At 41.4% G+C, this 25,108-nt stretch overlaps 1 protein-coding gene across 2 annotated transcripts in view; it reads right to left on the bottom strand.

The window, feature by feature from the left end:
- LOC136696280 (low-density lipoprotein receptor-related protein 1-like) overlaps positions 1 to 25,108 on the bottom strand; it is a 105,376-nt gene that overhangs the window by 45,072 nt on the left and 35,196 nt on the right. For both annotated transcript variants that reach the window (XM_066670529.1, XM_066670528.1), the window contains exons 4-24: positions 22,291 to 22,410; positions 21,416 to 21,544; positions 20,683 to 20,943; positions 12,507 to 12,669; positions 11,908 to 12,130; positions 11,545 to 11,734; positions 10,919 to 11,062; positions 10,271 to 10,507; positions 8,445 to 8,625; positions 8,047 to 8,269; positions 7,718 to 7,907; positions 7,009 to 7,134; positions 6,072 to 6,212; positions 5,484 to 5,609; positions 5,162 to 5,278; positions 4,773 to 4,853; positions 2,704 to 2,871; positions 2,249 to 2,431; positions 1,835 to 2,032; positions 1,398 to 1,643; positions 100 to 297 (exon numbers count right to left, since the gene is read on the bottom strand). In XM_066670529.1, coding sequence (XP_066526626.1) covers positions 100 to 297; positions 1,398 to 1,643; positions 1,835 to 2,032; positions 2,249 to 2,431; positions 2,704 to 2,871; positions 4,773 to 4,853; positions 5,162 to 5,278; positions 5,484 to 5,609; positions 6,072 to 6,212; positions 7,009 to 7,134; positions 7,718 to 7,907; positions 8,047 to 8,269; positions 8,445 to 8,625; positions 10,271 to 10,507; positions 10,919 to 11,062; positions 11,545 to 11,734; positions 11,908 to 12,130; positions 12,507 to 12,669; positions 20,683 to 20,943; positions 21,416 to 21,544; positions 22,291 to 22,410 — 3,645 coding nt within the window. The remainder of the gene's footprint in view (positions 1 to 99; positions 298 to 1,397; positions 1,644 to 1,834; positions 2,033 to 2,248; positions 2,432 to 2,703; positions 2,872 to 4,772; positions 4,854 to 5,161; positions 5,279 to 5,483; positions 5,610 to 6,071; positions 6,213 to 7,008; positions 7,135 to 7,717; positions 7,908 to 8,046; positions 8,270 to 8,444; positions 8,626 to 10,270; positions 10,508 to 10,918; positions 11,063 to 11,544; positions 11,735 to 11,907; positions 12,131 to 12,506; positions 12,670 to 20,682; positions 20,944 to 21,415; positions 21,545 to 22,290; positions 22,411 to 25,108) is intronic.

Raw genomic sequence — 25,108 nt, forward strand, 5'->3', positions numbered from 1 at the left:
TGCTTATGTGAAAACATAGAATTTGAAAACCTGCATGATTTAATAACTCTATATTCTAACTATATATCCTGCTGTTCTCCAGTGAGAGAGTGATCTGACCTCCATTCTCAGACAGTTTTCCTCTGTAGATCTTATCTTCCACCACATCAGTCCAATAGAGGGCGCTCTCATTGAGGTGGAAGTCCAATGCAATGGTGTTCCTCAAACCTGGAACCAGAACACTGAACTCTCCTCTGTGTAGGTCGATCCTCCGGATCTCATGGCGGTTTGAGAAGATGATGAACGGCTTGAAAGGATCTGGAGGGGAACAGGGAGATGTATCTGTAAAACTGCCAGTTCACATAGGCTCAACATGCTTGGAGGAGAACACTAACTGGTCATTAGAGATTGCTAACACCTAAATATGCTAAAATACACACAGAGCTTTTATTCTGAAGAGAACATGTAAGTTATTATTTACTAATGTGCAACCAAAGAACCAACAAAACATGTCACATAAGAGCAGGCATCACATTTTCTGTAGAAAAGAAGAGAGGTTGAAGAGTTTTTTCACTGCATCTGACACTCAGCTGATTTTCCCTTCCTTCATGTGCCATCGTTTAATATAAACTTCACTCTGATTGGCTGAAGTAGGGTTTTCCTCCCACGATACCCACTAAACTTCCTGCGAAGACAAACAGTCTCCTCCTCGCTGTCTCCTGTCATTTATATTCCATCAGTTTAAGTGTACCACAGAACTGCGTTCCTTAACACCCACGGTAACCCAGTGTCTTCACCAAAAAGCCACAGCTTCCTCTTTATACGAGACAATGTGTTGGGTTTAACCACGTCCTGAGAAAGGGGACAAGCCACCTCTTCCAGTTAATATACTCTGTCCAATGCCAAAACCACACTAGCCTATCTCTGTATGCCTCATTCTTCTCATTCTCTCATCCCTCCATTGCTTGTGCTTTATGTGATGGATAAACATTTCAGCCATTTATTTATGAACCGTATCATTAAACCGCTTGCCAGTTTCACCTAATAACTAGGGCTACATTCACATTACCATGCTGAAGTGAGCATACAACATGAATATCAACATCCAGATCAGATTTCATGCACCTTTTCTGCCTGTACGCATGTGCAAAAAAAGCAGATTTGATAAACTAGGCTTGTAATGTAAAAGTAGCCTAGGACTCCCCCAAATCATGTAACATTAACCAGCGTGAAGGATGAACACCAACCTAAGCCTCCAGCTCCAGTACTTTAGAGCTGGCACTAATTCCATATCACTTGGGCTCAACACGCTTGGAGGAGAACGCTAAATGCTAATTGCTACATCTGCTAAAATAACAGTCTGTTGCCTGCTCAGCTCAGGGTTGACACTGATAGTGTCTGAGTAATTCTGACTGTACCTGTGCTCCTGCAGCTCTCCATGTCAGGCTCTAGGACCCAGCCGTCGTAGCAGGAGCACTTGACGTGGAGTTTGTCCTGCTGGCAGCGCTGGCTGCACTTCAGGTGCTTGGCGCAGAAGCCCTGGATTTGGCAGGTTTTATTATCTGTACCAAGCTCCATCCCCAGGGGACAGGAACAGGCCACGCCCTCGCCAGGTAACACCGAACAGTTATGGCTACAACCACCGTTCTCCAGAGAACACAGATCTGAGGGTAAAGGGAGAGAAGGAGAACAAGGGATTAGAGGAGAGAATAACACAGGAAACCAACTGAACAATGAAAAAATATCCTGCAGCACCATCTGCACTTTTCCCTCAGGAGGAATGACTCACTCCTTCTCTAAGGTAGTGTAAAACTACCCACAGCATCATGGCAAACGTAGTTTTCTCCATTCTTACCGCAGAGTTTCTCGTCAGATCCGTCAGGGCAGTCATCTTTTCCATCGCAGAGTTTCTCAGCAGGCAGACACACAGTGGAGTCGTTCACACATACGTGGTGCGAGAGTTTACACACCAGCGCTTCACAATTCTCTTCATCAGAATTATCTTCACAGTCACTATCGCCGTCACACACCCAGGCCTTACTGATACACCGTGCTGGACAGGGAGTGGTTAAAGGGAAAATGTTGGAAAACTATTTTTATTTTATTATATACTATAATTATTATAATCAACGGCTACTTTTCTTAGAAACTGTACAAAAATATCAGGATGCTTTCAGTTTCATTTCTCAACTGTATTCTACAGAAGAAACTAACGTAGACCAGCTTTGAACTGATGCTGACTTATGTCTGTTTTATCAAAAACACTCACCCGAGTCTCTGCAGCCGAATTTGACGGATGGGTCACACATGTGAGTGACTCCTTCACAGTTCTTCTCATCGCTGAGGTCCATACAGTCAGTGTCTCCATCACATCTCCATCTCAGGGGAATACACAGGCTATCCATACGGCACTGGAACTCATCAGCGTGACACCCGCCGGGGGGGCGTGTTGCTACAGAGAGAGGTTAAAACTCACCTTAGCTTCTTAACAAAACTGTCCATTCCACCTTAAATTGTACAGCAGTTACATTCAGTTATAAGATCAAGCTTCTTGCCATTGATTCCCCTTGGTTCTGACTGGAGCTTGAAGGTGAGGACTTTACGTCACTGTGATTGGTGTATAAGGACCTAAAGCTTACTTTAATATTTGGATAATGATCTAAAGCTCACAGTCATTGGTGGATGAGTATCTGAGGCCCTCTCTGATTGGTGGATGAGACCTACCATGATTGGTGCAGTTTGCGTTGTTTTCATCACTGTAGTCTCCACAGTCATTGTCTCCATCGCATTTCCAGTAATCAGGAATACAGCGTCCACTATTGCATTTAAACTGCGTATTGGAACATGAGTGACTGCAGCCAGCTTCGTCACTGTTATCTCCACAGTCGTTATCTGAAACGGAACACCGTTCACCCATTCCGACATAGTTACATACATCCATAAATAAACGTACACACAAAAGTGAACGGAACTTAATACATAGACACTGTTCTTCAGTCTGGACATGTTTACAATAATGCTTATGTATCAATAAGTACATATACACACACAATAAATACACATATCAATTAAAAAGAATTATAAATTCATCTAAAATCCATGCTATATATCAGCACAGTTAATGTACAGTACCACAGCTTCTGTGTCTATTAACTGACTCCCATAGTAAACACACAATGGAAAAATGGAAAATACAGAAATCACAGAAACTGCATAGATCACACCATGCACCATGAGGAAAACTGCATTAGAATCCCAGTCTAATTTAAGTTTAAACACTAAATAATTTTGCTGAAAATACAATACTGAATGAGGAATATTTTAAATCATTTATAGAGCCCCCTTAGAGACTTATACATTTGGAAAATAATGCTGAGTTTCAACATTTATTCATTTTGTTCTACATTAAATCTAATAAATTAAATATTAAGTCACATCTAAGTCACAGCTCTGTGAATCAGAGGCCATTTCATTTTCCACCCAAAGCAGCCATTAAGTGCCAGTTATTCATTTGATTTCAATTTTTCCAGCTTGGAAGTTCAGTTTTCAAAGCTGGTTGCACTTCACACTCGTCTCTACCAAAGTATTCCCCAAACTCAGACTCTTCACTTATCTGTGTTTTAAACCAAATGTCCTTGCTCTGTGTCTAAATCTTTTTCTCAAGGCTCTTCTTCTTCTGAGCCTTGAGAAAAGGCTTCTTCCACATCCTTAAACCCACAGTATTTAGTTTTCTTCTTACAGTAGAAGGATGGAAACAAACAAATGTGGATGTGTATGGATCTGAAGTGAGAGAGTAGAGCTTTATTTTCTGCTTTCCCTCAAAGATGAAAGCATTTAGTGTGGTTTATCTGTTGAGGACAGTTCTGGGGATGAAAACTAGGCTCTCACTTGGCTGTTATGGGTCCCACAGTCTCGGAATCCTTTGATATTATATCTTATATCTTCCAGTGTTTTGACTGGAAATTAGTAGCGATCTCTTGACTTTTCCTGCCCTTAGAAGTTGCATATATTATTATTTTAATTATTATTATTATTATTATTTTTATTATGGTGCATGTTGTTCTATGCACTAACCGGTCGGGTTCGGACAATTCAACTCATCAGAGCCGTCCAAACAATCCTTTTCTGCAACAGCCAATAGGAGACAAGGGGGATGGGGCAAATGGCACAGAAGAAAGGAAATGAGGTCACATAACGAACAAGGGACAAATGAAAAAATGAACAAAAAACATATTAAGAGAATCTACTCCGTACTAAACACTAATGCTACTGTACACTCAGGCTGCCACAATTATATAATTAAAGGGCCCACACCATGGAAAACGTTTATTTCCCCATTATTCTTTTAAATAAAGGAGTTTAATGGATTATGTTTAAAAAAAACAAAACAAAAAACAAAATCAATGAATAAGTGCAAGCTATGGGCCCTTTAATTTAAAAAGTGAATCCATTAAAATGAACACATCTGTAGTGATTAAAGGTCAAATCATATACAGGATGATAATTTATTTCTATAATGTAATAAATCGACTACTTTTTTTTACACATTCAAAGAAATTCAGCGATTTAGATTTATTTTTTCTCCCAAAAATGTCCATGTTATTAAACTAATGGTAATATTATTCAAATACATAATTACAATCATTTGTGACAGCCCTAGTGTATTATAAAAACACACAAAACACTACAAAGATGAAAGACAAGGAACTGCAGAAGGAAAACGCATGCAAATATATCAACAAACAAGAACAAACCACAAAGAGAGAGACAAATATAATACACTTAGAGCTCACCGTTGTCACAGCGCCAGTTAATGTTGATGCATCGTCCATTATTACAGGTGAACTGAGTGAGAGGGAAGCAGGTGGGGTACGCTACAAACAGAAATTATAAATTGTAATAATATAAAAAAAGAAATTAAATTACATCAATTTAATCACAGTGCATTTTCCATTAAAATTTATTGTTTTGAACATCATTCTTGCATTAACAGCATTAGTATTATTTATTTATCTTTCAGATCTTCCAATTACTTCCATAGCTCTTCGTAACTGTCATTTTGACAGTTGAGCATTTATTACACCTAACTAGCTTTTAGTAGTAGCTGCCTTGTTTATAGTAAAAGCCTGAATAAATAACCTTTAAGTAAAAGCATGAACTGAAAGAGCAAGAGATACTGTACCACAGGACACAGGTTCGTCAGATCGATCCCCACAGTCATCGTCCAGATCGCAGGTCCAGGACACAGGGATACAGCGGCCACTCGCACAGGAAAACTGGTTCGGAGGACAAGTCCGAGCTGAGGGAAAACAATGAAAGCCATATCTTGAATAAATAGCATAAAAAATCAGAACCTGAACAGCATTATTTCAGTCTGTAATACGCCAGAATTCTGAACTGCGAGGTAAGTTCGATTTCTAAAAAGCATTTCATTGTTATTTCATTTTCAAGGCAATTTTCAGCCTTTATTTTTCGTGTGTGTCTTTCTTCTAGCAGATATGTACCAGAGCATGTGGAGTTGGACTCGTCCTCATCGTTTCCACAGTCGTTATCTCCATCACAAAGCCAACGCATTGGAATACAGCGGTTATTCTGACACTTGAAGCGGTCGGTGGGACAGGTGTGCTGATCTACAGAGAGGGACAAAAAGCAGCGTTTGTAGAATCTTCATTGAAGTGTAGAGACTGTTACTGAAACCCAGAGAAACAAACTCCTAATATACACCTTTCATCTCAGAAGAAATGCTGGGTGAGAAGGTGCCTGCAACTATGTAGTGTATGTGTGAGTGAAGCATGGTGGTGGTAGCGTCTCTGAAGCAGATAACTAGTGCGCTCTCTCTTTGATGGGTTTGGAAGTGTGTGTGTGTGTGTGTGTGTGGTGGTGGTGGGGGGGGGGGTGGGATATAGTTGATGGATAAACAATGACTGATGGTGAACAGTGCTGTCATCAACAATCAGATGTTTTGAAAGCAAAAGTCATGTAGTTATTAGAGATTAAAGGAAAAAAGAATTAAGCCCCTTGCATAAAACTGTAGTGGTAAAATGCTTTTCTGTTGTGTGTGTGTGTGTGTGTGTGTGTGTGTGTGCTCTCACGGCAGAGCTCTGGAGCTTCATCGCTGTTGTCCAGACAGTCATTATCCCCATCACACTTCCATCGTTCCTGAATACAGCGATTATTTTCACAGGCAAACTCTCCGGACTGACACTGAGGAGGAGGGATGTAGGACGGGTTCGCTATGAGACACACACACACACACACATTAATATATTAAGACACATAGATAAAACCGTTTTAAGTAAAATCTCAATAAATAAAACAAATACATTCTTGACATAATACAACATCATGCAGTAAAATGGTTAAATAAAATACCCCTGCAGCTTCAATTAAAATCACTTAATCTTTTTTTTAATAAAATTTTCCTTACCAAAGTAGCTCTTAATCTGACCCCGCAGTCGAGTGGTTCTCATAAAACTGATTTTCCCCATTTTTATTGCTTTTTTTCCTTCGCTATTGAAATGGAACACAGCTAATCTTCCTAATCTCTTAAAATCTTCAGATTTAACATTGAGGTCATGTACTCGCAGGAATGGAAGTCTTTCTTATCCCCTGTATTTCCTTCTGTCATCCTTATATTACAGGAAATCATCTCTTTTTAAATCTTTAATTACTGTTTTAATGAAAGGAAGGAAGAGTGGGAGGGAAAACATCTTTCATAACTTTATTAAACGTAATCTGGATGTTCAGTTTGTTTATTAACAAGACTCTGATCAGGAAGTTTCAGGGAGACATTATATGAAGACAGTAAAAAGGCACAGTTTTCACATTTATAAACACACATAAATCATGATATTGAAGACGTGCTTTTTTAGAGGCTAGGAATAACACCATAAACTTTGTGTGATCAGAGACATGCAGGAAATGTGTTTTCTATTTTCTATTTTCAATAAATTCAGTAAAAAAACAGTAAATCCAGAAAGGAACCACACATTTATGCAAATGAACAGTAAAAGAAACATGGTTTGTTACCTTTACAGCTGGTGTTGTCGCTGGGGTCCAGAAGCTGATCCTCAGCACAGGAACACGACCGACCCTCGGGAGTCACCAAGCACAAACTACTGCACCCTCCGTTATTCACTCTACATGCATTAGTACCTGTATAACACACACATACACACACAGTATAAGTAGAACTACTTTTTTGAAGGAGCAACCAAAACAGCGAGTCCCTGTACTAATCTTACATCGAAGGATCAATAGGTTTACCACTAACAAGTACAAATAGTTAACTAGTTTATGCTCAATGGAAGGGGCCCTCGCATGGGAACAGACATTTTTAAAATTAGTACAAAATATAGTATAGTATAAAAAAAATAGTATATAATATAAAATATAGTATAATAATATTAGTAAAAATCTGGTAACTTTTGAATTTTAATCTACTGGCAGGAAAGAAAGAAAGAAAGAAAGAATGCAAGAAAAGAAAGAAAGAAAGAAATAAAGAAAGAAAGAAAGAAAAAAAGAAAGAAAAGAAAAGAGAAAAAAGAAAGAAAAAGAATGCAAGAAAGAAAAGAAAGAATGCAAGAAAGGAAAAGAGAAAGAAAAATAAATAAATATTTTAAAAATAATTTAAAAAATAGAGACACAAATATTGGCTAGAAAATGCCTTTCCAATTTTATAATTAATAATGCAGCACTGAGAGCTGATATAATCCTACGTCAAAGTATTTAAAGTCACCTTGCTGCTGCTGAGCGTCGTACATGCGGATCTCGAAGATGGGCGGCCGCTCGTTTCTCAGCAGAGTCACGGACTTTGTTTCCTGATCCAGTTTATAGATGCTACCACTGCGGTACTCGTTCCAGAACACAAAATTCTTATAGTGACACAAGCCGAAAGCATGATTCAGCTCTTGTCCTTCATACACCGTCTGAGACGAAGAACATACATCGTTTAACTTTGTACTTCAATTATTAATGTGTTGACACATGAAAAAAAAAGCTAAAACCCTGAAAACGTATGCTATTTATGCCATGTAAATAAAGAAGGATTAGTGCCAGAGTGCCGACCTTGCGCTCGGTGGTATTGAGGTACACCATCTCGATGCGGTCGTAATAAGCGTCCACCCAGTAGAGAATGCCCTGATTTATGTCCAGGCTCAGACCATTGGGCCACAGAATGGTTTTAGATGTCAGCAGAATGTTTCGGTTGGTTCCGTCCATCCAGGCTCGCTCGATTTTACCCCGTTTACTGTCTTTAGGATCCTCCTCCCAGTCTGTCCAGTACATCCAGCTGAAACATTCAAATTTAAAACATTAGAAGCCCTAAGTGCCCTTAGGAGATCAGGAGATTCCCAGCGATGCCACATCCGTTTGTGAGCGGGCATCCAGGAGATAAAGAGGGAGACAGCTCCATAAAGTGCTTCAAATGTAAAACCCATGTGTTTAACTGTATTTTCTCTTTTTACCCATTTTTGGGGTCCACTACAATGGCACGGGGGTGAGTCATCTTGCCCTCGACCAGGGTTTTTCGGGTCTGAGCTGCTTTCTCCAGCCGGGCAACACTGATAGTCTTTTTGGGTCCATCATCAGTCCAGTAAAGGTTATTAGCCATCCAGTCCACCGCTATGCCCTCTACTATGTGAATACCTGGGACAGACAGACAGACAGAGCGAGTGAGAGAGACAGACAGACAGACAGACAGACAGACAGAGTGAGCGAGCCAGACAGACAGACAGACAGACAGACAGACAGACAGACAGACAGACAGTGAGCGAGCCAGACAGACAGACAGACAGCGAGCGAGCGAGCGAGACAGACAGACAGCGAGAGAGACAGACAGAGACAGACAGCGAGCGAGAGAGACAGACAGAGAGACAGCGAGCGAGAGAGACAGACAGAGAGACAGCGAGCGAGAGAGACAGACAGACAGACAGCGAGCGAGACAGACAGACAGACAGCGAACGAGCGAGAGAGACAGACAGACAGACAGCGAACGAGCGAGAGAGACAGACAGACAGACAGACAGCGAACGAGCGAGAGAGACAGACAGACAGACAGACAGCGAACGAGCGAGACAGACAGACAGACAGCGAGCGAGCGAGACAGACAGACAGACAGCGAGCGAGAGAGACAGACAGACAGACAGCGAGCGAGAGAGACAGACAGACAGACAGCGAGCGAGAGAGACAGACAGACAGACAGCGAGCGAGAGAGACAGACAGACAGACAGACAGCGAGCGAGAGAGACAGACAGACAGACAGACAGCGAGCGAGAGAGACAGACAGACAGACAGACAGCGAGCGAGAGAGACAGACAGACAGCGAACGAGCGAGAGAGACAGACAGCGAGCGAGAGAGACAGACAGACAGCGAGCGAGAGAGACAGACAGACAGACAGCGAGCGAGAGAGACAGACAGACAGACAGCGAGCGAGAGAGACAGACAGACAGCGAGCGAGAGAGACAGACAGACAGACAGCGAGCGAGAGAGACAGACAGACAGACAGACAGACAGCGAGCGAGAGAGACAGACAGACAGACAGACAGCGAGCGAGAGAGACAGACAGACAGACAGACAGCGAGCGAGAGAGACAGACAGACAGACAGACAGCGAGCGAGAGAGACAGACAGACAGCGAGCGAGTGAGAGAGACAGACAGACAGACAGCGAGCGAGTGAGAGAGACAGACAGACAGACAGCGAGCGAGAGAGACAGACAGACAGCGAGCGAGAGAGACAGACAGACAGAGACAGACAGACAGCGAGCGAGACAGACAGACGGACAGCGAGCGAGAGAGACAGACAGAGAGCGAGTGAAAGAGTCAGAAAGACAGAGAGCGAGTGAGAGAGACAGACAGACAGAGAGAGACAGAAAGAGAGAGAGACAGAGAACAAGAATTTTACAAATGTCAGCAACAGTGCTCCAGAGTCACAGACAGGAAACTGTATGGAGCCCCAGAGGGGGCAAAAAAGGAAACAATACAGAGCCTCACAATAATTAAAAGGAAACTATACTGAGCCCAAGAGGGGCAGAGCGGAGACTATATGGAGGCCTGGAGGGGACAGAACAAAATATACAAGGCCCCAGAGACTGCCTTGAGGGCAGAGATAAACAAGCGCAATCTGGCCTCTAATTGTTTAAAAATTGTGTGCACACTCTGTAAATTATGGCCACAATTCTCAATCATCTCAAAGAAATGATCATCTTACTCTCCTAATGAGAAATAATGAATATATGAGCTGTTTTTACTTGCAGGGGTGTTATTTGTTTTTTGGAGTTTTGGGCTCCATTACCTTCTTTGAGGATGGTGTCCCTCTCGGTTCCATCGATTTTCTGGCGGCCAATGATGTAGTTGGTAGCGTCTGCAAAGTAGATGAAGCTGCTCTGTGCGTGAAAGTCCAGAGCTCGCGGGTTCATTAGGTTCTCAATGGGAATCATGTACTCGTCCTGGACTTTAGGGTTAATGTCCATCCCCCGGATCACCCCGGGACGACCCTTTCCATAAACTAGAAACAACTCGTGTTCAGGTTCTGAGGAAAACAGGGAGGACAACGTTTTACCGAGCTTTAAAATCACAACAGACTTCAAAAGCATCACCTCGTTTGAAAGTTGTAGTCAACATGTATTTTTGGCCACTTCTTCTCTTCAAATAATGCCAGCAAATGTGGTTTGATCAGTTATTGATCAGTGAGGATCTCTGAAAGCGTTACAGACAGGTGTGAATCTGAGCAAGCGGAATATCATCAGCTTCAAAAGCTGCTTTAATTATGAGTTATTGCTTGGTTATTGATTGGTCTGGGTCTGAGTGGGTTTGTGATCTGTTATTGATCAGTATGAACATGAGGGTCCTTATATATTCATAATCAGCATTACTGTTTTTTAATAAGCATTACTGATTGTTTCTTAATTGCTTATTGATCAGTTATTGAGGAGTTACTCACTCTTGCAAGACTTCCCATCGCTGCCGAGACTGAAGCCTGATCTACAGCGACATGTTCGACTCTTGTGGCTGTTTCCCAACAAACAGATATCAGAACATCCCCCAGGTTTCCCCATCTGATCCACCTCACAGGCATGACTCCTCACTGAGAGAGAGAGAGAGAGAGCGACATGAAGAGAGACAGAAAGAGAGAGATGAAGAGAGAGAGAGAGAGAGACAGAGAAAGAGAGAGCGAGCGAGCGAGAGCGAGAGAGATAGACAGAGAGAAAGAGACAGAGAGGAGAGAGACAGAAAAGAGCAAGAGAAAGAGAAACAGACAGAGAGAGGAGAGGGAGAGAGAGAGAGAGAAAGAGAGACAGAGAGGGGAGAGAGAAAGAGAGAGACAGAGAAAAGAGCAAGAGAAAGAGAGACAGACAGAGAGAGAGAGAGACAGACAGAGAGACTAAATCCCTTGAACCATATGCTTACGTTGATAACAAATAGAAAATGTTAATTGAAAAAGGAATTATGAACACTGTTATAACATAAATGGAGATAAGACATTTTAATACATTCATCATGACTCAGATTCAGAAACATTTTGTGATTAATCAAAACCCTCACTTAAACGTGATTATAAATAAACACCTGGAGGCTGTCGTCTCTGGTGGTAGACGTGCAGAGCGCCTCCTTTATCGACTCGAGTCACCACCTGATAATCAGAGCTGTTGAAACGGTTCACTCGGATCACGCTGGTCTTCGGCTGCATGTTGGCGTTGTCTGAGTTTGTCGCGTACAGATAATTCTCAAACACCGTCAGACCGTAGAGATGCTCAATCTGAGATAAACAGAGAGAGAAAGGAGACAGAGATCCTCAATCTGAGATCATAAAAAAAGCGACAGCAGAAAGAGGGCTCTCATGGTAATATCTGGCAACTCCTTCCATTGGATTCCAATGAATTCCTTCCATTAAAAGTATAATGCTGTATATAAAAAAAGTATAATGCTGACCAGTAGTCCCTGAATGATAGTGTGTCTGTTCTTCCCCTCGTAGTCCACCACCTCGATGTAGTCCAGATAGGCATCAGCCCAGTACACCAGCCTGTTTACCAGGTCCAGTGCGATACCATGAGGAAACACAATCTTACTGTCCACCAGCTTGGTCCGGTTCTGACCGTCCATATCACAGCGCTCCACCTTAGGGATCTGCCCATAATCTGTAAAGAATACCTTCCTGTTCAAACAGAAAACAACAATAAATATGATCCTGCAGTTGGTTCTGACGATGCACTCGCTCATATTCTTGATAACATGTTAATAAACATCATTGTGTTATTCCACCAAGCGCTTTCATAGTGGAAAATGCTGGGTGTAGGATTTGATTGAGCCAGGGGTGGTCAGAATGGAGTTATGGACCACAGCACCTCCACAAACAGACCAGATGGAGTGCCATCGCCCTGAGGACTCGATGCTGATGGGATAGAGGTATCTGTACCCTTCTGGCAGACTCTTTAGATTGAACATGGTGAGTGTGGGTTCATGTGCAGTTGGTTCAGAGCATCCCCATGCTCTTGTTTTTCCTATGAAGACCTCACAGCACCTGTACGTACCCCATGGTTGGGTCCAGGGCGATGCCTTTAGGGTTGTACAGCTCCTGATCCAGAAGCGTAACACACGTAACTCCCTCTTTGTCGCAAACAAAGATCCGGTCGTCCACATCATCCACAAAGTAGAAGTTCCCTGTGAGCCAATCTATAGCCATCTGCTCCACATCTGGAGAGAGAGAGAGAAAGAGAGAGAGAGAGAGATGAAATAAGAAAGGGGAACACAATGAACAAGTGAAGTTTTTATGTGAAAATTGGAGGAATGTGATGAGGAAGAGTGGGGAACATGAATGTCTCTGTGGATTGAGACTTCAGCCATCTCTGTTCTCTTCAGGAGACTTGCTTTCAGTTTCTCAAAGAAATCTGCAGCCAAAGTTCAGTCTCAGAAATTGGTTTGATGTTTCCTGCTTAGAACAGTCCCACACAATCGTTATAAAATCTGAATCTAAACCACAGCCTAGTTTACGTTTTCTCCTACAACAGGTTAATCTTCTGCGTCTATCCCCTTTTCTCAGGGTGGGGTTCTTCTCTCCTGCTCCACATCCTTTCAGACCCAGTGTTGAGTCATTCTTCTCAGAGTGGGATGATGGACACTAACAGCTGTGGATGTGTTCAGATCTAAAGCAGGAGTCTCCCTCTTTCTCTCATGAAAGCCTTCAGTGCTAGCTCTCAGTGCTAGCTCTAGGAAAAGACACCGAGGTCCTGTGCAGCTGTTTTGCTTCCGGTTTCTCTGTAGCTTTAATAAGCTTATGTCTAACCCCTTTAGAAATATCTCCAGAATTCGTGAGAGTTGTTCACAGATGTTTTGACCTAAAAAGAGTTAAACATTTTACCTACTTTATTTAATGACGTAGGGTTTTTTTTTTTTACGTAACTTTCATGCAGTTTTGGATTAAGACGTCCATGCCGTTCCAGAGAAACGACACACTTGGCCAGAGCTCAAGCCTTCACTCTATTTTATTGGAACCAACTGTTGCATCTTCAAAAGTATTTGACTAAAGCCTAACCACATATAAAAAAGAGAGGGAGGAAAAAGGGACGAATAAAGGAGGAGAACCAAGATGAAGTTATATAACATCCCTAAAAAAACCCAGCCTTAGTGCAACTGCTCAGAAATGAACCAATGAATGTGAACCAGGGACAAATACTGTCCACATACTTCTGGACACCCCTTACCATTCAGCTCCTTAAGTATCACCACACTCAATGCCAAGAGTACGCCAGAGGACTGTGGAGCAGTGATGTGATGAGTTGGAGTTGTGTTTGTGATCAAGAACTAACAAGCCCTCATCAACACTTAACATCATTCATGTTTTTGAGGGTGAAGGCCATTAAATCCTCACAACAGTGTTCCCTCTAGAGTTAATCTCTCTCAGAGGAGTAGAAGCTGTTACAACTAAAGATTTAAACTAAAAAAAAAAACGGTGGGTAAAACTTCAACACACGACTCTAATCACCGTGAAACTGCTGCAGATTCCTGGTAAAGTCAAAGACCTCTCTCTGAACAACAGAAAAATAGACTGAGAATGTCATACGGGAGCTCTCTCTCTCTCTGTCCCTCTCTCTCTCACACTTTCCCACTCTCTTTTTCCAATATGAATCATTCTCTGAAAAATCATTGCTCCACAGTAATCACAAAAACAGGCCTGTTTTCAATTCAGTTTCTCTCTGTCCTTTTCTTTGAGACTGGAGGACAGCACGAGAACTCAAGGATGTCTAAATACTTCTGGATTAACCTTGAAGAAAGCAAAGAGAAGTAACCGAACACAAACGGGAATGAAATGGGGGTGTACACAAAATGTCTGAGCAGTAAAAGCGACACTTGTGTGACAAATGAAGAATAAGCAGGTAGCTTTGAATTAATAATAATTCACTTTCTCCAAAATACTCCAGATTCCTCACTAGGGCAAGTTCTCTGGGTCTGTGAGAAATTTGGTGTGTTCTCCCTGTGTCTGCGTGGATTTCCTCCGGGTGACTGTCTGTGAGGAGTGTGGTGTGTTCTCCCTGTGTCTGCGTGGGTTTCCTCCGGGTGACTGTCTGTGAGGAGTGTGGTGTGTTCTCCCTGTGTCTGCGTGGGTTTCCTCCAGGTGACTGTCTGTGAGGAGTGTGGTGTGTTCTCCCTGTGTCTGCGTGGGTTTCCTCCGGGTGACTGTCTGTGAGGAGTGTGGTGTGTTCTCCCTGTGTCTGCGTGGATTTCCTCCGGGTGACTGTCTGTGAGGAGTGTGGTGTGTTCTCCCTGTGTCTGCGTGGGTTTCCTCCGGGTGACTGTCTGTGAGGAGTGTGGTGTGTTCTCCCTGTGTCTGCGTGGGTTTCCTCCAGGTGACTGTCTGTGAGGAGTGTGGTGTGTTCTCCCTGTGTCTGCGTGGGTTTCCTCCGGGTGACTGTCTGTGAGGAGTGTGGTGTGTTCTCCCTGTGTCTGCGTGGGTTTCCTCCGGGTGACTGTCTGTGCTCCAGCAAGCTCCTCCCAGAGTCCAGAAACAATGTTGGTGAGTGGATTGAGAGCCTTCCCAGAATCAACAGGCACATCATAGGAATGTACATTAGGAGGGGCTCCAATTCACTTTGTGATTCAGAATCCCACTAGGGGGCTCTACTATCACTCCATTAGCATTCTGTGCATCACTAAAACAGTAACCATGAGGGGACCAAAAATAAAATAAAATAAAATAAAATAAAAGTCATCCTACAACCTCCTGAAACTCTGTTTTAACAGCTGTGACACTGTGGCTAACCGCAGGTCATCTCTCTCCACTCTTTAAAGAAATAATAAAAGAAAGCCCCCAACTTCCAACACAGCAAAATCTGACCTTAAAATATCAACAAAACACTCCTCCATCTCTCCGGGAGTTCTCCTGCTTTCATACACTTCCACCTCTCCACATCTGGCCTCGAACACATCTGAGATCGGATCCTTCCTACAGACAGAGGTCTGATCACAGTATCTGATAATCCCCATAAAAACATTTCACTGCAGAAATACAACAAGCCTCCACTCTACAGAGGATTACAGTTAGAAGAAGCACTGATGAGATAAAGGAATAGTGATGACCTCTGATTTCTACAAAAAGAATTTTGGCTGCTGTTAAATAAATAAATAAATAAATAACTTTTGGAGCAGAGGTGTTCCTCGGTCTTTAACACTGCTCCATATAAACTGTTCCAGCTGCTGCGACCAAAAGGCTTCAATTAAACAAAAGAACGAGTGAGTGACGGAGAAGGAGAGCATTAAGCAACACCCTGAAAACCAACAATCAGAGAACAGAGAAAAGTCAGCACTGCTGACACAGTGTTTTAATCTCTACTGCATCTAATGAAACTGGACACTTTGGAGCAGCTTCACATGAGCTTAGGATCATAACGCCCAATGCCAAGGGTCCCCCTTCATAAACTCTCAAAATATTCAACAGGTTCTTTCAAAATCAGAAGTCAAAAAGCTCTAAAATGTTTAACATTCTGCTTTTCTGGAACTCTGCCTCAGCAAAAGATTTATAGCTCTTCAGACCCCACTCCCTCCTGTCATAGAGAGGGAAAAAGAGAGAGGGAGTGGGAAAGAATGAGAGAGAGCGAGAGAGAGGGGGAGAGAGAGAGAGAGAGAGAGAGAGAGAGAGAGCACGCAAAGGAAGAGATTCATGAGGCTCAGTGACAAACATCATCTGGAAAATACATTGAGCGAGGGAGAAGGTGAGGGGAAAAAAGAGAGAACAAAAAGAGATTATAGGGTGAAAAGATGGGGAAAAAGACAAGGACTTCAGAAATGCACTTGGTGAAGGGAATAAATACAGAAGCATGTGGAGTAGAGAGAGCGCGAGAGAGAGAAAGAAAGATAGAGAGAGATAGAGAGTGAGCAATAGAGATAGACAGAAAGAAACAGAGAGAGAGATAGAGAGTGAGCAATAGAGATAGACAGCAAGAGAACAAGAGAGAAATACAAAGAAAGAGAGAGAGAGAGCGAGAGAGCAAGAGAGAAATACAAAGAAAGAGTGAGAGAGAGTGAGCGATAGAGAAAGAAAGAGAGCGAGAGTGAGAGAGAGCAAGAGAGATAGAAAGAGAGCAAGAGAGAGATAGAGAGTGAGCGATAGAGAAAGAAAGAGAGAGCGAGAGAAAGAGCGAGAGTGAGAGATAGAGAGCGAGAGAGAGATAGAGCAAGAGAGAGAAAGCGAGAGAGAAAGAGCGAAAGCAAGAGAGAAAGATAGAGAGAGCGAGAGATAGAGAGAATGAGCGATAGAGAAAGAAAGAAAGAAAGATAGAGAGAGAGAGAGAGAGAAAGATAGAGAGAGCGAGAGAGAGAGAGAAAGATAGAAAGAGAGAGCAAGAGAGAGAGAGATAGAAAAAAGAAAGAGCGAGTGATAGAGATAGAAAGAGAGAGTGAGATAGAGAGCGAGAGTGAGAGACAGAGAAAGAGAGAGACAGAGAGAAAAAGAGAGAGAGAGAAAGAAAGAGAGGCCGTATTGATGTAGCAGTAGTGTATCTGAATAAAGAAATGTCATTAGTGCTCACTGAACTGATCTGAACTGATGAAGGCTGGAGTCGATCCGAGCACATGACGATTTAAGAGGATTTTGCAGAAATATCTTTTTCCAATCACAAAGCCACACCCTCAGGGCATTATTATGTTAATTAATTGTATTTATTACATCACTATTTAATTTAATAAATTTCAGTATTTGATCGTGTAATTTAAACGTCCGCTAACAGCACACTGTAAAACCGCATCTCAACACCACCCTGTACATTTCAATCAGAACTGCGGTCAAACAAACGCAAACTGGAAGTATTTGGTTGTAAAGGTTGAGAGAGAGAACTCTGGGGGGCTGTTTTTCAAGTCAATAAATACAGCCTTCAACAAAGAGCAGTTTCAAAACAAGATATAAATAAACAGAAAAAACCCAACCCTGGCCTCCTTCACAAACCACATGTTAAAAATAAATAAAAATGAACGAGTCGCAGCTTCCTGACCACAACAACGTAAACAGCACTTTAAATCCATCTACGATTCATATACTCCAGAGACACAGCACCAATGTACCCTTACTTTCTCTTCATCCAATACGGTGGCTTTCAAGATGGCGGTTATTTTGTGTGTGTACATGTGTCTAAGCAATACATTATACACACTAAAAGAAACAGATCATATTACAGCAAAGTAACAAAAGCATCTATTTTAAAACTGTGCTACAGATTTGTCCAATTTGAATAAATGGTGAATACAAAAATAATTACAAAAAAATGAATAAGCTTAAAAATGAGAGACAGAGCACATCTGGAGCCTCATCTGGACATCGTGCCAAGGTTTTGAATCACGGTGAACATCATTTCCTGTGTGACTCTGACCCCATGTGGCTGCTATGACAACCTCAAACACTGCCCACCACAAAACCCTAGCTTCAAAACAAGAGTCAGAAGCAATACAGACAAAAATATGTGGACACCTTTATACAGGATACAATGACACATATATCCAACCAACCACTTGGAACAACTGGGCAACCAAAAGAAATACTTCAGCTGCCAGATCGGCTGCCACCTGGGATCCCATAGCAAACACTTTAGCGCCCACTTATGGACACTTTGGGGACTACAATGGGACACAAATTCCATAGCAATCACCTGGGATAGAAACACCTTTACAACACCTCAGCAAGGATTTATAACACTTTGGCAACCATCAGAACAACCACCTATAAAATGATATTAAACAGTCATTAAACATTAAATTCTCTTCAGAATCTCCAGAGGAAACTAGGCCTCTGCTCTAAGACGTCAAGCAAAATAAAAGCCTTTCAGTGAGTCGATTAACACCATCCAGAGTTTTGTGGTCGGCCCTGAGTTTCTGCTCCACTGGAGCACAGCTATGTCCATTCACCAGAGACAGAGACAGAGAGACAGTCAAAGAAAGACAGAGTCAAAGAGAAAGACAGAGAGAGAGAGAGAGAGAGAGAGAGAGACAGAGACAAAGAGAAAGAGAGAGAGAGCGAGAGAGAGAAAGACAGAAAGAAATAGAGAGACAGAGAGAGAGAGAGAGAGAGAGAGAGAGAGAGAAAGACAGAGAGAAATAGAGAGACAGAGAGAGAGAGAGAGGGAGAAAGAGAGAAATACAGAGAGACAGAGAAAGACAGAGAGAGAGAGAGAGAGAGAAAGACAGAGGGAAAAAACAATGAAGGAAACAATATATTTCCGGGTCAATTTTTGGACAATATCCGATTTTTTTTTATTTATTGTTTTTTTTAAAATGGAAAAAAAAATAAATTAAATAAGCCACCACTGTTTCTTAGGCCTCTTCCAGACATAAGCATTTATTCATTCATTGCCTGTAGCTGTTTATCCCAATTCATCGGGGGTCCAGAGCCTCCCTGGAATCACTGGGCTCAAGGTGGGAACACACCCTAAAGGGGACGCCAATCCTTTTTTTATGAAACGCAAATTTACACCTGGTGTCCTGGATGCATCAGAGATTATGTATTAATTTTAATTTTGTATTAAGTTTGCTCCATAAATGTTTGGGTGACCTACTCCATAGAGTGCAAACTGATTAGAGAAATTACTGCATTTAACTGATCAATAAATAATTGGTACCATGAAATATGAATGAAAATTTCTACCTGGAAAACAAATAAATGAAAGCTCTCTCTCTGTTGCACAGTGCTGTGTGTGTGTGTGTGTGTGTGTGTGTGTGTGTCGTGGAATGCGGTGGGCACGTACTTGGCATTGAGTGCTCTGGAATGTAAATACCAACAGTATATAGCACTTACTCGCCCTCCTCCCCTCTCTCTCTCTCTCTCTCTCTCTCTAAACTCCACCAATACCTTCTCCACTTCTTTTTGTCTCGCTCCTCTTTCACTCTGGCTCTTCTATTTTCTTCCCTCTGCTTTCTTTTTTGTCTTGTTTTTCCTCCATCTGTCTTTCAATCTTTCCCTCCTCAGTCCTTTTTTTCCAGAACTTAGTTTTGTCCTCTCTCTCTCTCTCTGTCTGTGTCTGTCTGTCTCTCTCTCTCTGCCATATGGACTCTTTCTTTGATGTGTGGGGTTATGGGGTATACGTTTGTGAGTCTGATGGAAAGGACAGTTTTATATTGAACATATAAGACACAGGTTGTTCTTTGGCATGGCTCAGACTCTGTCTCTCTCTGTCTCTCTCTCTCTCTCTCTTTCTGTTTCTCTGTCTCAGCTGTCTATTGTGCCGTATGCTACTGTTTTCCAAAATAACATTTCAACATCTTGAACATTAAAGGCCCCATAATTCTCTTTTTCCTTCACACACAAATGTCACCACCTCAAAAGAGAAATTCCACCAATGATCCAACATTCTGTGTAAAACTAAAAAGATTCAGAAAAGAGGAATGTGGCGGTAAATGGAAGCAGACCGTCTCCTTTAAAAAGCTCCTCACAGAAAAAGGTTGTCCCTCCTGGAGGGGACTCTGAGGTAAAGAAAGGTGTTTGAGATATTCACCATTTTCCGGCATCATTATTATAATCATCATCATCATTCCATGTAAAACTCTGTAGACTCGAGTTCACTGCTTGTGGAGAGGAAATCTGCTGGATTTGTGTTTTAGACTCATTTACCCCTCACTGTAAAAAGGCCACACGTTTCTCTAAAATTAAACAAAGAGAGGGTTTGGGTGTGAAGTGGTTAAGACTGAATACTGAGAAATGGGTGGAGTTCTCCTTTAAGGTTCTCATTTATCTGAAGGTGTTTATCCCTTTAAAGATTTTTTTTTCTGAAAAAGGAAAAAAGCTGCTGCTTTCTCGGTGAAATCATAGAGTACAAGTTCAGCTGAAACGAGATCATAAACCTGCCATCTATTACAGCCACACACACACACACACACTTTTCTTAATGCCGCCAAATGTGCTTCTCTCCTCCATTTTTATTAAACAAAGATGGAAAATGCTCTCCTCTCTCTCCCAGTTCACAATTCTCTTTCCTTCTCTTCTCTTTCACCTCTCTACATTCTCTCTCCTCAACTTCTAGCTGTTGTGATTTTCTCTCCCTAATTGTACCCTTTCTCTTCAGTGGAGTGTTCATCACTGTTCTCTCTCTCTCTAATTATCTGTGGTTTCACTCTGAAAGGAATATTTTTGTTCTTTTTTGTGACATGTATTTTCTATGTTATTATTTTTGATAGTTTGCCCCATCAAAGGAGGATGATTCCACACAGAAAAGCTGTAGCTCATGGACTCACTGTGTAAGCTGAGCGAGATGTTGATGGCCCTCTCATCAGTGAAGCTCTTGAGGCTTGGGATTTTGGCACATTTCAGCTGTGTTCCTGCAGAGGTGTCGCCCACGTGGATCCAGCACACCGTTTCCTGTTCGTAAAGGAAGTCCATGGCCGTAGTCTGCTTGGTGCTGGTGTACAGTGGACTGCTGCTAGTGCCGCTAAGAGACGTGGCCTGGATGTTCTGAGAGTTCGCGATTAGCAAAACCGGGAGTCTTCCCACTGGAACTGGACGGAAACAGGGAACGGAGTTATGATGGAATCAACTGGATTCACTGGAGAATTCCATTGATTTTTCCACTCTAATCATTTCGTTTACATCTGATCCATTTAATGCAGAAAAATCAATCCCAACAAACTGACTGGAGAAGAAAATAAATCAAGGGAATTCTTAATGACTGTGTTTACAACTCAACTGCTGAATTATGGAGAATAAGTTACTTGTAAATCTGAATAAACTTTATTTTAAACAATAATATACAATAAAAAAAAAGTTTGCTCATTAGCCATTAATTACCTCACAATTTAGAGTAGTGACATCCAATGACAATAAGAATATGGGGGTGTTCGGGGCGGGGGGTTGGTTCTGATTTGGAACCACGTTTACCACAGAAATCAACCCCCTTTCACTTTTCTCACAGGGAAATACAGCTTAGGTATTGGATGTCCTTATATGGTCATGACACAAGCATAGCATTACCATTTTTGGCTTTGCAGGAGCGATTGTCCGGCTGAGCGAGGTATCCTTCCACACAGGAACAGGAATACGATCCTTCAGTGTTTACACACGTCTGACTGCACGTTCCATACACTGTACACTCGTCAAAATCTGAACAAAAACAATCAATCAGTCCACATTTTTAGCCTGCTTATATGACGTTATCTATAACACGAGCATCATTTACAGGCTCCATTTACTCAGTGATCATTTCTTATACTAATGGATCACCTACATAATAAGGGCCCTAAAATCAGAGAAACAGACTTAGGGCTGAAAGGTCACTAGCTTAATCCCTCATTAACTGGGGGTGGAAGAGCAGTTTTCCTTCCCAACTCCATGACTGTAGTGTCCTTGATAAGCCACCTAACCCCCATCTGCTCACTGGCTTCGATGTGGCTCTACGTACAAGTGGGTTCATTATATGTATATGCTAACACTAAAGGGTTAAATGCAGAATTCATAGATGCTTGCTCTTCCAAAATTCAGTTGGGAAAGGAATGGTATTTATCAGGAGCTTTTCCTCATTACTTCAGTAATAATAAAGTCTTTACTCTTCTGAGAAGCCTTCCCATGACGTACTAAACCACAGCTATGAGGATTTGATGGCATTCAGCCACATTAAAATGACTGAGTTCAAGGACTGATATTGGGTGATTAGTTCCAGATCACTTTAACTTACTCCAAAGTATTGGACGGAACTCCATCACCCAAGAGAACACTGTTACTCTGCAAAACAGCCCCATGCTGGAGGGGGTTTACACCTAGTGAAGTGAACCTGGGCCTACGTACAGCTGCTCCTGAATCATTTATATGATTGTATATGTACAATGTGTGTGTGGCAGGGAGAGGCATACCTTTACATGATTTTCCACCTTGGTCAATCTCGTATCCATTTTTACAGAAACACATGGCACCTAAGCGAGTGATGGCACAGTTGTCGTGGCAACCAGCAATGGTGCAGTTAGACATCAGCTCTGAAAAAGAGTAGAGAAAAAGAAGGAACGAAGCAAGGTCAGATTAAAAATACAACTCTTTAAATGTGATTAGTTACAATCTGTTAAACTCTAACACCACTTCTAGAGACTACTTCTAGCGAGCAGAATGTCACAGCATCTTCTTTGTTGAGTTTTGTATAGTTTTAACTTTGTTTTTGATGAATTATATTGGTCAGTTTTAAAGGTGTATACATTCAATGTGTATGTAATTGGACAATCTGAATCAGTTAATTAGTTTAAAAGTGTAAACAGGGCAGAGCTCAGCTTCAGAGAGAGTGCTGACAACATAGAAACAAAAAGATCATGGTGTGTCAGGATTTGGGTTCTGGAATTTTGTTTATTCTGTGAGGGTTTGTTTATATTTAAACTGCTATATTAAACTGTATAGTGGTTTAAAGAGACTTGGCAGTGACATTGAGGTATGGCATTTACTTCTAATATGTAACACTCACTATAAGAAAAAAAAAAAAAGGATTGGGACGACACTTTAATCACTAAATTCAGGCATTTAATTGAGTCCCATTATCACAGATGAATGAAATAAGCACCTGGTCTCACAGTCTGCTTTAGAAATACATGTGAAAAAATTGGTCCTTTGAAAGAGGTCACTGAATCCGAGAGTGTACACACACACGTCTGTATTAAATACTGTGAATTTCTTTTTTCAGTTTAGCCCCTGGTTTATATTTATTTTCTATTAATCTCTTTAGCTCAGTACCTGCACTGAGCTGGAGATGATTTAGTAAATGATCCATTTCTCTCTCACACGCACAAGCCTGAGGGTATGAAAGCAGAGCTTTATAATGTTCGTCATCTGTGCTGATAAATAGCTCTATGTGGTCATCTAAGGATTTACTTTATTCTCACAGTTCCTGCACTGTACACATTTCATGTCTTAAAAAAAAATCATGAATGAAAATGCAGGCTATAGTTAAATAAATTTAGTTTTCTGTAAATCTCTCCTCTGCAGATTATATCTTCAAAGAGAAATATAATTGGAAATGAACACATTCCCTTCAGAGAACACTTTAAATATGGCATGTCCTTCAAATTATTATTTTTTTTGTTGTGCCATGTTCAAAATAACGGTACAGCAGCTGGACAGCTATAACATTACTAACACCTCCTTGATTCTACACTCACTGTCCTTTCTCTCAGATTCACTGACCATACAGGATAAATATGTAGTTCTCTAATTACACAGCGTAGTCCGTTTGTTTCTCTGTATATATCTCTGATCCACTCATACCAACCAACAGAGGCTAACATAACCACTACTATGTCAATGTCACTACAGCGCAGAGAATTATCCACCAGCTAAATCATTCCTACTCTCTGGTGGTCCAGTGTAGGTCCTGGCCATTGAAGAACAGGGGGTGGACAACAGTCTATAATTGTAGAACCACAACGTGCATGTATAAACAGTATACAGGAGGTTGTAATGTTATGCATATGACAACTACTTATAATGTTTATAATAAGATATTCTTATACGGTTTATCATGTTATCACAGGGATCAATCTAACATTATTTTATAAAACTGTGCAGGGAATAAATCAATGAGAGGACAGACAGCCTAGCAAAAGCTAAAAGGTTAGCTAGTTAGGTGGCTAGCTGAAATGCTAGCTTGAGTTGCCAGAGCTGTTAGCACGCTAATCTACAAATATCCTGGATGTACCAGAAATTACAAAAATGTTTAAATAAAACTGTAAACTCTTATGTTTAACACAAGCTGAGACTTGGAAAAGACAATTAAAGAATGACCACAAAATGTTGTATTTTAGCTCAAATTAGCTTCTTTTCTTTTGAATTTGAAACATAAACCTTGCTTATACACTTATTAAACTACACCACATTAAATATAGCTATAGGTTTAATATACAGCGTTAAATATTTCAGTAGTTTACTCAGCAAACTATGCAGCTAAAGGCAGAAGTATTTGCTTCGTTTCTAATCCTTAAGAGGATTTATGGCGGAAAAAGGAAAGTTGACAGGGATTCTGCTTAACGTGCATTTCACACCACAACGCTCAGTATGTGTGTGTGAGAGAGATATATTAGTCTCAAATGACAGTTATCCCATAGTGGTTTTATAGCAAAATACACGGTGTCCAAACATTTGTGGACATTTTCTCATCTGACATTTTTCTAAAATGAAGGGTATTAATTGGGAGTGTTTTGCTGCAGTCTCAGCTTCTACTCCTTTTGGGGATAAATTTTACACTAGATGGTGAAACATTGCTGTGAGGATCTGGCAGCATCAGTGAGTTGAGGTACTCATGTTGGAGGATTAGTTCTCGAACTTGTTTCGATATCAGACAGAGCTCCATTGCTACAGGAAGCACAGTTCCACAATCCATTGCTGGGGGGAGCTTCATAATCCTCCGGTGGACCCTTCGGCTCTTGTGTAGTGGTGTCAGATTGTCTCATTCATTTAATGATTTCCTTTCCACATTATTTCTGACAGCGCAAAGGGCCTCTCTGGCAGACTACTGGCATTGGGCATTATGACCTTAGACTTATGAGAAACATCAAATTTCAATTTGCATAAGAAGATTATAGAAGCCATGTGCACCTTAAAGTAACTAAGTTCACATATTTTAAAGAGAATATCCAATGCAGCGTTAACAGCCTCTTTAATTCAAATGACATTTTCTGGAGGAACAGAATCTCAGTT

Source organism: Hoplias malabaricus, chromosome 5 (assembly GCF_029633855.1).
Source record: "Hoplias malabaricus isolate fHopMal1 chromosome 5, fHopMal1.hap1, whole genome shotgun sequence".
NCBI classification, from domain to species: domain Eukaryota; kingdom Metazoa; phylum Chordata; class Actinopteri; order Characiformes; family Erythrinidae; genus Hoplias; species Hoplias malabaricus.